Source organism: Schistocerca nitens, unplaced genomic scaffold, assembly GCF_023898315.1.
Source record: "Schistocerca nitens isolate TAMUIC-IGC-003100 unplaced genomic scaffold, iqSchNite1.1 HiC_scaffold_519, whole genome shotgun sequence".
NCBI lineage: Eukaryota > Metazoa > Arthropoda > Insecta > Orthoptera > Acrididae > Schistocerca > Schistocerca nitens.
The window spans coordinates 650,748-664,007 of record NW_026046052.1 but is presented as its reverse complement, the minus strand read 5'-3'; the positions used below and the strand labels follow the sequence as shown (position 1 = coordinate 664,007).

The window sequence follows — 13,260 nt, the reverse complement described above, 5'->3', positions numbered from 1 at the left end:
CCTGCCCAACATCCAGGCCGTCCTGCTGCCAAAGAAGACCGAGAAGAAGGCCTAAACAGGGACCGCGGCGCTGCGCTTGCGTGCTCCCTGCACGCAAACGCAAACGCGCCTTTGCCTTGCCGGCTCGCCTCACAACAATCGGCCCTTTTCAGGGCCACCACACAAACCTACGTCCAAAGCAAAGTTTCCGTCGTCCTCGCCGCACTTTACAACAACGTCCACAGCGCCGGCGCACGTCCGCCATCTTGTCCACAGCCCGTGTGGCCGAACACACACACATTTTTTCTGCACCCCTCCACGCACGCACAGTCGCGTTCCAAACAACGACAACGACATCAATACACCAATAATGTGATGTGATCATTGTTAATATGTTCATAATTAAAAGAGCGCGTAACGGCCCGACGACGGACGACACGCGGGCCGCCGCGCGCGCTCTCCAAACACACAGGCACAGGACAAACCAAACCAAACCAAACAGCTGATCCGATCGATGATCCGGCCCGCGCCACAAACAAACCACGCACACACCGGACTCAGCCGCGCCCTCCCGCATCCATCATCACACACGTCACGTCGAAACTCCAAACGGAACGCACGCACGCAAAGCAACAGAGGCGCACAACAACAACAACAACAACAACAACAAACACACACACACAGAGGCAGGCAGGCAACACAGACCCTTTCGCACTTTTCAATTTCCGAACAGTGTGGTGGCCCTGAAAAGGGCCGCCGTTTTTCGTCTCTCCCACCAAGCACGGGCAACGGCACGGCCGCGGGAAGGCCACAGCACAGCACACCGGCTGCCTGCCTAACCGCCGAAACCGTACAGGGTGCGCCCCTGCCTCTTCAGGGCGTACACCACGTCCATGGCCGTCACAGTCTTGCGCTTGGCGTGCTCAGTGTACGTCACCGCGTCGCGGATCACGTTCTCCAGGAACACCTTCAGCACTCCGCGGGTCTCCTCGTAGATCAGACCAGAGATGCGCTTCACGCCGCCCCTGCGAGCCAGGCGGCGGATGGCGGGCTTCGTGATGCCCTGGATGTTGTCGCGCAACACCTTGCGGTGCCGCTTGGCGCCACCCTTGCCCAGCCCCTTTCCTCCCTTGCCGCGGCCTGTCATTCTTCCTCCTCCTCAAGCAACAAAAAAAGCACAAGCGGCAGCTCCTCACCCGGCGCTAGCGAGTCGGCTACGGTGCGCCGTGAGCGCGCGCCGCCCCCCTATATAGACTCTGGCCCGCCCTCCCCCCACCACGCGCACCGAGGGCATATAAGCGCAGCACGGGCCCGCGCGGGCCCGTTGTCAAGGCAGCACCGGACGCTTCGCTACCGCACGCACCGCTAACCGCTATGGCCCGCACAAAGCAAACGGCCCGCAAGTCCACCGGCGGAAAGGCGCCGCGCAAACAGCTCGCCACCAAGGCGGCGAGGAAGAGCGCGCCCGCCACCGGCGGCGTCAAGAAGCCCCACCGCTACAGGCCGGGCACCGTCGCCCTGCGAGAAATCAGGCGCTACCAGAAGAGCACAGAGCTGCTCATCCGCAAGCTGCCGTTCCAGCGCCTAGTGCGCGAGATCGCCCAGGACTTCAAGACCGACCTGCGCTTCCAGAGCTCCGCAGTCATGGCCCTGCAGGAGGCCAGCGAGGCCTACCTCGTCGGCCTCTTCGAAGACACCAACCTGTGCGCAATCCACGCCAAGCGCGTCACCATCATGCCCAAGGACATCCAGCTCGCGCGCCGCATCCGCGGCGAGCGCGCCTAAACCGCTTAGCCGCGGCACGGCACCGCACGCGCGCAACACAAAAAAAACGGCCCTTTTCAGGGCCACTAACATCTCTCCGTCGCGAGCAAAACTTTTGTCGGTCTTGCCGCCCAGCCTCTCTCTCTAGCCCCGTTAAAACAACCACCACAATTCCCCACCCTCCCTCCCGTACACAGCCGCTCTCGCCAACAATCACAATCGACGTCATCCCACCCCACCCCTTCAAATACACACAAACAAACAGCCGGACGACGTCACCACGGGTGGCTGGCCGCCGCCGTCTCCGAGGCGCCACCGCGCCTTCCCAATTCCCGCCGGCCACTTCCACGTCTCAACGTCCCCGTCCCCCTTTCACACAGAGAGGACACACACATAACAAACAAGACGCGCCATCCGCAAAGCAAGCAAACAAACAGAGTCTCCAGAAACATGAGAAACCAACCGTCGGCCGCCGCACAAAATACAAAACACAAAACAAAACGGCCACAACCGCTCCGCTACCGCGCGCCGCCGCCTACCGCCACCGGCCCCACAATCCAACCACCACGGCACGCACACAGTACCCACAAGGGTCATACAGAAACGCCACACAAACACCAACCAACCCCACACACACACACACACACACACCCCGGCGCATGCACGCACGGCCACCCAAACAAGACAACACAACGCGCCAAGCACGACAATCAACGCCTTCCCGACGTCCTCTGATGGCCCTGAGAAGGGCCGTTTTGGGCCGCGCGCAGCCGTGCCATCGCGCGCCACTAGACGACGCGGGGGAGGGGGGTGGGGGACGACGGGGTCAAGCGCCAGCCCTTCCCTTCCTTCCCCTTTCCTTTCTTTACTTTAACTTCACTTCTTCTTCTTGGGCGAAGCCTTCGCCTTAGACGGCGTCGTCGCCTTCTTCGGGCGCGGCGCCTTCGGCTTCTTCGTCGGAACCTTCGCGGCCTTCTTCGCCTTCGACGGCGACTTGGCCTTGGCCGGCTTGGCCGCAGCCGCCTTCTTCGCACCCGCGGGAGCCGCCGACGCCGCAGACGCCTTCTTGGCGGCGCCCGCCTTCCGACCGGTCGCCGCCTTCACGCCACCAGCCTTCTTTGCGCCGGCCGCACGGGCGCCCTTCTTCTCCTTGCTGGCCGGAGCGGCGCGCTTCTTCTTCGCACCGCCGGCACGGGCCTTGCCGCCCTCGGCCGCCCCGCCGCCGGCGCCGGCAAGCTTGAAAGAGCCGGACGCGCCCTTCCCCTTCGTCTGCACCAGCTCGCCAGCCACGACGGCCGACTTGAGGTACTTCTTGATAAAGGGCGCCAGCTTCTCCGCGTCCAGCTTGTAGTGCGCGGCAATGTACTTCTTGATCGCCTGCAGCGACGAGCCGCCGCGCTCCTTCAGACTCTTGATGGCGGCCGTCACCATCTCAGAGGTGCGCGGGTGCGCAGGCTTGGCGCGCGGCTTCTTCGCAGACGCCGCAGACTTGGCCTTCTTCGTCGTGCCGGTGGCGGCGGGTGCCGCAGCAGTCTCGTTCGTAGCCGCCTGATCTGCCATTATTTCGACGACGCGCGTACACACACGAGAGCGAGAGCGAGAGCGGCAGGCGGCAAGCACGGCGGCAGAGAATAGCCGCCGCGCCGCCAGGCCCAGCCAGTGTCGCGGGCGGGCGCGGACGGCCGAGAGAGCGGCCGCCACTCTGCGCGCCGCCGCGCCGCGCCTCCCGCGCTTGCTACCGCCCAACGTCCGACAGCCTGTGCGGACCAGCCCCAAACCTGCGCCGCAACCACCCGCGCCGTTCAAACCACCGAGGATGGGGCTACACACGGCCACACCACAGTCGCCAACCAGTCGCCACGGCAGCGCCGCAAACCACGGCCAAACTGCAGCTACCGCGCGCTACAGCCTGGCTCGGCCCGCCGAGAATCGCCGCCCCCGCCCACATGCCGCCCCCACAGCCCCAGCCGACGACCCGCCACAATGGCCAAACCTTCGGCAAAAGTGCCACACCGTCGCCGCGCCAGCCCGGCCAGCGCGGCCGCCGCCACAGCCACACAAGCGGAGGCGTGCGGCGATGCCGGCCGTGCAAACGCACCTCCGCCGCCCCATCGCCCTCCCACCGTTTCCCGATCGGCCCGCAGCCGTCGGGCCACCTCGCCCGCCAACATTCGCGCCCCTTTCTCACAAAATTGCCCGCCGCAAACAAAACGGGCGCCGCCTGCGCAACATCGGCACCGGCCAACCGAGCGCCGCCGCCCCTCGCCGCTTACGCGAGGGGGGCTGACCGCCGTCCGCAACTACAGACACACCGAATCTGCCTCCAAGCACACACGACAGCCGACCTCCTACATTTATACGCCGCAAGCCACCCAACGGTGTGTGGCGGAGGGCACTTTTTACGTTACGTGCCACTGTCGTCATTGCCTCCCTTTGCCGTTCCAGTCGCGTATGGTTCGCGGGAACAACGACTGTCTGAAAGCCTCCGTGCGCGCTCGAATCTCTCTACTTTTACTACATTCGGGATCTCCTCGGGAGGTATATACGTACGGGGAAGCAATATATTCGATACCTCATCCGGAAACGCACCCTCTCGAAAACCTGGCGAGCAAGCTACACCGCGATGCAGAGAGCGCCTCCCTTGCAGAGTCTGCCACTTAACTATCACGGTTACCACATAACCCTGTGACGAAACGTTGGACCTTTCTCTATCTCCTCCGTCAACCCGACCTGCTACGCATCCCACACTGGTGGGCAACACTCACGTATGGGTCGGTCGAACGCGTGTTTTTGTAAGCCACCTCCTTTGTTGATGGACTACATTTTTGCTAAGCATTCTCCCAGTGCATCTCAACCTGGTACCCGCCTTACCAACAATTACTTTTATCTGATCATCATTCCACTTCCAAATCATTCCGCACGCATACTCCCAGATACATATTTTACAGACGTCACAGCTACCAGTGTTTGTCCCGCTATCATATAATCAATCATACAATAAACGATCCTTCTTTCTGTATATTCGCAATACATCACATTTGTCTATGTTAAGGGGACAGTTGCCACTCCCTGCACCGGGTGCCTATCCGCTGCCGATCGTCCTGCAACCTCTCTGTATACTACATACAGCACATCATCCGCGAAACGACGCATGGAACGTCCGGCACTATCTACTAGCTCATTTATATGATATGAATTGTGAAAAGCAATGGTCCCATAACACTCCCCCGTGGCACGCCAGGGGTTACTTTAACGTCTGTAGACGTCTGTCTCTCCATTGATAACAACATGCTGTGTTCCGTCTGCTAACATCTCGTCAATCCAGCCACACAGTTGGTCTGATATTCTGTAGACTCTTACGTCGTTTATCAGGCGACGGTGCGGAGCTGTATCGAACGCCTTCCGGACGTCAACGACAATGGCATCCACCTGGGAGCCTGTATCTCATATTTTCTGGGTCTCATGCGCAAATAAAGCGAGCTGGGGGTCTCACACACGATCGCTGTTTCCGGAATCCAACATGGATTCCTACATAGTAGACTCTGGAGTTTCCACAAACGACATGATACTCGAGCAAACAACATGTTCTACAACACATCGACGTCAGAGATATGGGTCTATGGTTTTTGCGCATCTGCTCGACGACTGGGACTACCTGTGCTCTTTTCCAATCATTTGGAACCCTCCCTTCCTCTCCAGAGACTTGCGGTACACGGCTGTTAGAAGGGGGGCAGGTTGTTTCGCGTACCCTGTGTAGGAATCGCGAATTGGTAATCCCGTCGGGTCCGGCGGACTTTCCCATTCCTCCTTGGACACTTATTTCGATGTCAGCCGGTTTCTCGTTCGTGCGAGCATTTAGAGACGGAACTGCAGTGCGGTCCGTCCTCTGTGAAACAGCTTTGGAAACAGGTGTTTAGGTATTTCACAGCTTTACGCGTGTCATCCTCTGTTTCAATGCCATCACCATGCCGGAGTGTCTGGATATGCTGTTTCGAGCCACTTACTGATTCAACGCAAGACCGGAACGTCCTAGCATTTTCTGTCAACGTCGGTACATAGGGTTTGTTCTACTTTCGAATTCACTGAACGCTTCACGCATAGCCCTCCTTACGCTCACACTTTGGACATCGTTTAGCTTCTGTTTGTCTCGGAGGTTTTGGCTGCGTTTAAACTTTGGGTGAAGCTCTCTTTGCTTTCGCAACAGTTTCCTAACGTTGTTGTTGTAGTATACCACGGTGGGTTTTTTTTCCCATCCCTCACAGTTCGACACTCGGCACGTACCTGTCTAAAAACGCATTTTTACCATTGCCTTGCACTTTCTCCATGAACACTCAACATTGTCAGTGTCGGAACAGGCATTTGCCTTTTCATCTGTCGGGTCGTCTGCAAATCTGCCTTCTATTACTCTTGCTAGCCAAAACAGATAGATACACCGTCCTCCCTGCAACGGCCTTATGATCACTGCGTCCCTGTTCTGCACATACAGAGTCGAAACACGTTCGGGTCTGTTTGTCATCCGTAGGTCCACGATGTTATCTCCACGAGTCGGTTCTCTGTTCATTTTGCTCGAGGTGATTTTCGGACAGTGCACTCAGTATAATGTCACTCGATGCTCTCTGTCCCCCTACCACCCGTCCTGAACATCATCTGGGGTAAATTGAAATCTCCACCTAAGACCCTAACATGCTGAGGAAAATGTATGTGAAATGTGTTTCCAAAATCCGTCTCTCCGTTGTTCTGCCACTAATGCTGCTGCGTCGGGAGGTCGGTCAAAGGAGCCAATTATTATTAAACCTAGCTCGGTTGTTGGGTGTAACCTCCACCCACAATATTTCACAGGAACCATCCACCTCTACTTCACTACAGGATCAAAACTACTACTCAAACAGCGACGAACACACCACCACCGGTTGCATGCAATCGAGCCTTTCTAAAACACCGTCTGTACCTTTGTGACAATTTCGGCAGAATTTATCCCTGGCGTCAGCCAGCTTTCTGTACCTTATCACGATTGCAGAGCTTCGGTGCTTTCTCTGTCAGCGCTTGCGGTTCCGGTACTGTACCAACGCAGCTTCGACAGTTGACAATTAACAAACGATACCGATTGCTGCTTGGTCCCCGCACCCGTTGAGGCTGCTGTTGCCCCCTTTCTGTACTTGCCCAAGGCCATCTAACCTAACAAAACCGCCCAGCCCACGCCACACAACCCCTGCTACCCGTGTAGCCGCTTGTTGCGTGTAGTGCTCTCCACCTAAGACTATAACATGCCTTCGACATTCGCAGTGTACAACACCTTAGGTTAGGGTTGGCGTCGCTTGGGTTAGGTTAGGTTACGTTAGGTGGACGTGGGTTAGGTTAAGGGTTAAAGTTAGGTTAGGCGTCAAAGTTAGGTTAAGCGTTCGGACGTGAGGCGTCAGGTGGCCGCACCTACCTTACGGCCGGACATCTTAGGTTAGGCTAAGGGCGCCGAGGTCACGTTACGTTCACCTTCGGGCGCCACACGTAGCTGTCACAGGTAGGTAGTAGTTCGGTCGGTCGGTCGTCGGCAAGCCGCAAAAAACTACAGACGACGTCGACAACAAGACCGAGCAGGAGGCAGATATATACCGAGCGCCAAAGAGACCGACCACACACACACACACACACACACACACAAAACAACAAACACCACCCACCGGCCAAAGGGGCACCAAAAAAACCCACAAAGCCGAGCACCACACGTCGCGACCAGAGGCAACCCGCAACCGCAACGGCGCTTTCCGCACCGGGCCGGATGCACGTACGACAACACCGCTACCCGTACACAAGGCCTCCCATTGCACACAGCCGCTCTGTGTTCAACATCATCAATGGCGCGCCCGCGGCTCGTCGCGGTCGCAGCCATGACGCCGCCGCCACTTTTGCACCAACACATTCACGCACCGCAAAACAGCTCGCCGACCCACCGACACAGCACAGCCGACAAACAAAAACAACCGCGGCGGCGGCAACAAAACAAAACAAACACCTCGCACCAAGCGTCCGACAGAAAACAAACGGACAGGCACACAGGCCTCTGCTAACGACCACGACACAGCGGCACGCTGCCCCTTTCCCGCCACTCTCGATTCACAGCGCACGCGACCCCGTCGTCGACGACGACACGCGACGGGCTCGCTTCCCGCAACCTACACCTTTCCGCCACTACGCACGGCTCCACCCGACGCCCGTCGCAACGGCACTACTGCACGCACTATCACCCCCGCCGCCGCCGCCGCCGCCGCCGCCTCCTCCTCTCTCCCCCTTCCCGTACACAACAACACAGCCAAAAACACACTCACGACCCAAACATAACAACATGGCACGTGCATCGGCGCACACCCCCAACCAGTCACCGTCGACACAACCACACGCAAGGCACGGAAAAACCGGCGTCCTTCCACGTTGCCATCAAAGCAGCACAAACAACCACACAGGAGGAACCACCAACAACTGCCGGCCGGCCGGCAACCACCAAACGCACATTCCCGCTCGCCACCACACACCTCTCGGCAGCCGTTTCGCAAAGACATGACATGACATGACGCGACATCATCGCATCACGGGCGACGCACGCACACCGACCCACTTTCCCGCCCGTCTCTCTCTCTCTTTTTCTTCCGACGCCTTCGGCCGAGCACACACGTACGTGGCACAACGCCCAACACAGTCACACACAGTCGACAGGCGCACGCCCAGGCACGCAACGACGCAGCGCAGCAAAGGCGCCCGCGACACATACCTCCTCTCCCGTCTCGCCGCCGACCGCCAGCCAGCCACTCGCAATGTGCACTGGCCAACCGGACACACGTCCACCGCGCCGCCTCCGACCACCCGCCAGGGGGCGCTCACGTCCGCGACAACAGCGCGGCCCGCCGCCGGGCGGGCCCAGCCCGGCCCAGGCGGCGCGCGCTGCTCTGCACTCGGCGCGCCGCGCCACACATCCTGCTGCAGACCGGGCTCGTCTCTCTGTACGCGTCTGCGTCTGCCCGCATCTCATCTTCCTGCGCATCAACACAAACGAGGCCACGTGAGCAAACCCCCGTCACAACGCCACATCACGCACTGCCTTGTCGACCGCCTAAATAAATGCACTCACCCACCAGCCATCCGCTTCGTCCTCTTCTTGCTTACTCGTTGTTCGTCGTTGTTGCTGCTGCACCAGCACCAGCACCAGCACCGGCGGCGGCGGCGGCGGCGGCGGCGGCGGCGGCGGCGGCGGCGGCGGCGGCAGCGGCAGCGGCAGCGCACACAGCCCCCAGCCGGCCGCATCCGAGGGGGCCCCGCCGCCAGCGTCGCCTCCTTGGGCACAGGTGCGGTGCTGTGGCCGCCCATCCAACCGCATTTGCTGGCCGTCCCAGCCGCCAGGCAGGCGTTCCCACTGCCGCGCACCGCCTCTGCTGCAGAAGACGAACAAACGAAACGTACAAACATACACGCACCCGAAGCGTGGCCACACACGGACGGGACCGACAGGCTCCAAGGCGACCAAACGATGGAAAAACAAACACAAAAACAAAAGACACGCGAGCGAGCGAGCAAGCACGCAGTCGCCTCGCCTCTGTCCTCCCGCCCCCGCCCTTCTCCCCACCACATGCCCACAAACACCACCGCCTGCCCGCATCTCCACATTCGCCCCCTCCATTTGTTCCCTTGCGTTCGTTCCTTCCTTCCTTCCATGTGTCTGCGTGCGCGGCGCCTCTCCAACATCCGCCGTCCGTCCGTCCCGTTTTCGCCGTACCACACGCCACCGTCGGCGCCGCCTCGCCTCCTCCCAGTCCACCACCGCCGCCGCCCCTGTCCGCCCCGCACACCACCATACACCGCTGCTTGTCCCGGCCGTTGCCACCAAAGGCGCCAGCCGCAAACCGCGCCAAACGCCGCAGCGCGCGTGCGTCCTTCCTTCTTGCTTGCTTCTCCGTGCCGACGCTGCCTCTATTCCCGCACCCATTCGGCCGACAAGCACTGGCGTCGACGACACAGCCGTTGGGCTCCGGCACTGCGCGTACCGGAGTTACACGCGCACCCCCCCTCGCGAACGCACGACTCATTCTCTTTGTTGTTTCTCCTCTTTCTTACGTCTTCGTTTCTTGTTTGTTTGTTTGTTTGTTTTTTTTTTTTTCCTCCCACCGCCGCATGTGACACAATGGCCTCCCTCCCCCTTTCGTTCGTTGTCGCCGCTTTGTTTCTCTTTCTCATTGGTGCACGTCCGACGCGCTCCATTTCCACCACACCACGGCCATCGGCCTCCTCAACGGGCAGGCGCAGTGTGCCATTCTCCGGCGCACAAGCACACCGCGCGGCTCGCTCTCCTCGCCCCCACGCCACGCCACGCCACGCAGCACAAATGATGCTGTCTCGCAACACGACACACGGTGCGCACACCCCCGACCACGCGGCTCTTAAAAGGCATGGCACCGGCGACATGCGCCGCCCCGGCCCGCATCCGTCGTCTCACGTTCACTGCCGGCCGCGTCTGAGGCTACAACCGCACCACAACAACGGTCCCCTCCCGGCAACACATTTGTTGCACAAACACAACCGCCGAGCGCAGCGCGAGCCACCCACACGCGCCCTCCCCGTCTTTAAAAGCCTCCGCGTCTCCTTTCTCCTTTCGCGCCCCTCCCATCTCCCGAATATGCCAGCAGCGGTGCCACTACCGCGAAACGGACACGCCTTCCGGGCCACATGCAAGGGCACGCCCACCACCAACTACTGCCATATTCGCGGACGCAGTTAGGCAACACGCAACGCACTCTCCACCTACTTTCTCTCTCTCGTCCATTCTCTTTAAAACACACGAACCAACCAACCACGGCTAACACACTTTTTCGCGACACCTTTGACTGCGTTATCTTGACCGTGACGGCAGCTATCGACCTTCCAATTCCCCACTAAACACACACACACCCCTACATACACACCCTTCGCTACACCGGACAACAACAGCGTACACAACAGGAGGGCACACGAAACGGCAGGCAAGGGCAACGCATTCTCATAGATTCCTCCTCCGAGCCATGTCGGCGAACGTTTCATCCGGGAAGGCAATGCAATTCAGCCGTCACCACGGCCGACACCTGCAGCCGCGCCGTAAACGCCTTTCAGTGCGGCTGCAATGCACGGGAACGTTCCGTTGCTATAGACAGCGCCTCTCCGTTTTTCCCTGCTTCGTTTTCCGGTGATTGCTTCTCCATTTTGTTTGTTTTATTACTTTCCGTTCCCCTCCTCCACCATTGTTTCCGTCCCCAACAGTTTTGCTCATTCCACACGTTCTGCCCAGACACGACACTCGACCGATCAAAGGTCAGCCTTTCGTCACCGTTCGCGGCGCCGACGGTGCCACAGTGCGACTGGTGTGAACACCGACACGTTGCCATGACGCCGGTGTACCGCGCCGATATTGACAGTTACTCAGAGCCGCCGGATCGGATCACATCACCGACACACCTGCCATTTCACACCGGGGGACACAGACCAACGAAACGCGTGTACGCCCATAACAACAAACAACGACCGTCGTCGTCTAGCCTCACGCTTACTGTACTCAACCGAACACACGTGCACCGTGAATGACGTGCGTGCGCACAACAGTCCAATCAATCATCAGTCAAACTGCAGAAACGGCTATCATCAAATCAAGGGCCAAATAGGTACACCACCGTGCGTGTCGCCTACCCCACCCGCCCGTACATTTCTTGGCGACTTCGTAATGGATGATAGTACGACACGTCCATTTAAAACGTCACCAACACACACACACCAACGCGCCGTACAGCAAAGGGAATAGTCGACGGCAACACAACATTTCACCCTCGCCATCATGTATGATGTGACAACAGACGGCCGTAACGGTGACATCCAACAATCAATCAATCGCGAGGACTTTCAATTGCAGTCACGTGACTAACCGGGCAGACGGAGACAAAGACATGAATCAGCGCCACAGACAGCACCAACACCTCCTATCGATCTATCTGTGTGTCGACAAACAACCACGCCAAGACTCGTGCACGCATTCCACGTCACACCGGCGGCAACCAAACCCTCGCGGCCGTACCCCAGTAACCACAACCACAACCACATTCGAGACCACACCACCACGGCACAGCAGCACCACCAGCTGCCTCGCAACCAACCAAACCGGGTAGCTATGCCGCCCCTCTCACTCACTCACTCACTCACTCACTCACACACACACAAACAATTCCGCTCTTCCCGCAAAGGCAATTTGGTGGCCCTGAAAAGGGCCGTTTTGCCGCTCTCGCAACGGAGGGAGCTTCCTTCCTTCCTTCCTTCCTTCCTTCCTTCCTTCCTTCCTTCCAAGAGCCGAAGTAACAACCTCCTCCTTACTTGGAGCTCGTGTACTTGGTCACCGCCTTCGTGCCCTCGCTCACGGCGTGCTTGGCCAGCTCGCCAGGCAGCAAGAGCCGCACAGCCGTCTGGATCTCGCGGGACGTGATGGTCGAGCGCTTGTTGTAGTGCGCCAGGCGAGACGCCTCGGCCGCAATGCGCTCGAAAATGTCGTTCACGAAGCTGTTCATGATGCTCATCGCCTTCGACGAGATGCCCGTGTCGGGGTGCACCTGCTTCAGCACCTTGTAGATGTAGATGGCATAGCTCTCCTTCCTCTTGCGCTTCTTCTTCTTGTCGCCCTTCGAAATGTTCTTCTGCGCCTTGCCGGCCTTCTTGGCGGCCTTCCCGCTAGTCTTGGGCGGCATCTCGAACGTACAACAACAGGCAGCAAGCGCTCCGCTCTAGTCAGCGTCTCCCCACACAGTGGCACCCGCCGCTACCGCAACACCGCACCTTTACCAGCTCGCCCTGTTGCGGCCGCCGACCAATGGGGCGCGCGCGCAACCGGCCGCCGCACCCGAGCCCATAAAGGGACCCCCACCCCGCCGCCGCCGGCACACGCACGCACTCCGCTGCTCGACTCGCTGCGGCTCGCACCGTTACGGTTACGTGTTTAGCGCTTACGCCACTAGCCAAACGCCATGTCCGGACGCGGAAAGGGAGGCAAAGTCAAGGGCAAGTCAAAGTCCCGCTCAAGCAGGGCTGGGCTCCAGTTCCCGGTCGGCAGAATCCACCGCCTCCTGCGCAAGGGAAACTACGCCGAGCGCGTCGGCGCCGGGGCGCCCGTCTACCTCGCCGCCGTCATGGAGTACCTCGCGGCTGAGGTGCTCGAGCTGGCCGGAAACGCGGCCCGCGACAACAAGAAGACGCGCATCATCCCGCGCCACCTGCAGCTCGCCATCCGCAACGACGAGGAGCTCAACAAGCTCTTGTCGGGCGTCACCATCGCACAGGGTGGTGTCCTGCCCAACATCCAGGCCGTCCTGCTGCCAAAGAAGACCGAGAAGAAGGCCTAAACAGGGACCGCGGCGCTGCGCTTGCGTGCTCCCTGCACGCAAACGCAAACGCGCCTTTGCCTTGCCGGCTCGCCTCACAACAATCGGCCCTTTTCAGGGCCACCACACAAACCTACGTCCAAAGCAA

The 13,260-nt window shown here is 59.6% G+C and overlaps 1 protein-coding gene across 1 annotated transcript; it reads left to right on the top strand.

Moving 5' to 3' along the window:
• The first annotated feature begins 7,516 nt into the window (after positions 1-7,516).
• LOC126232523 (uncharacterized) lies at positions 7,517-8,296 on the top strand. Its single transcript, XM_049942768.1, has one exon. The coding sequence runs from the start codon at positions 7,517-7,519 to the stop codon at positions 8,294-8,296; it is 780 nt and encodes a 259-aa protein (XP_049798725.1).
• The last annotated feature ends 4,964 nt before the right edge of the window (positions 8,297-13,260 follow it).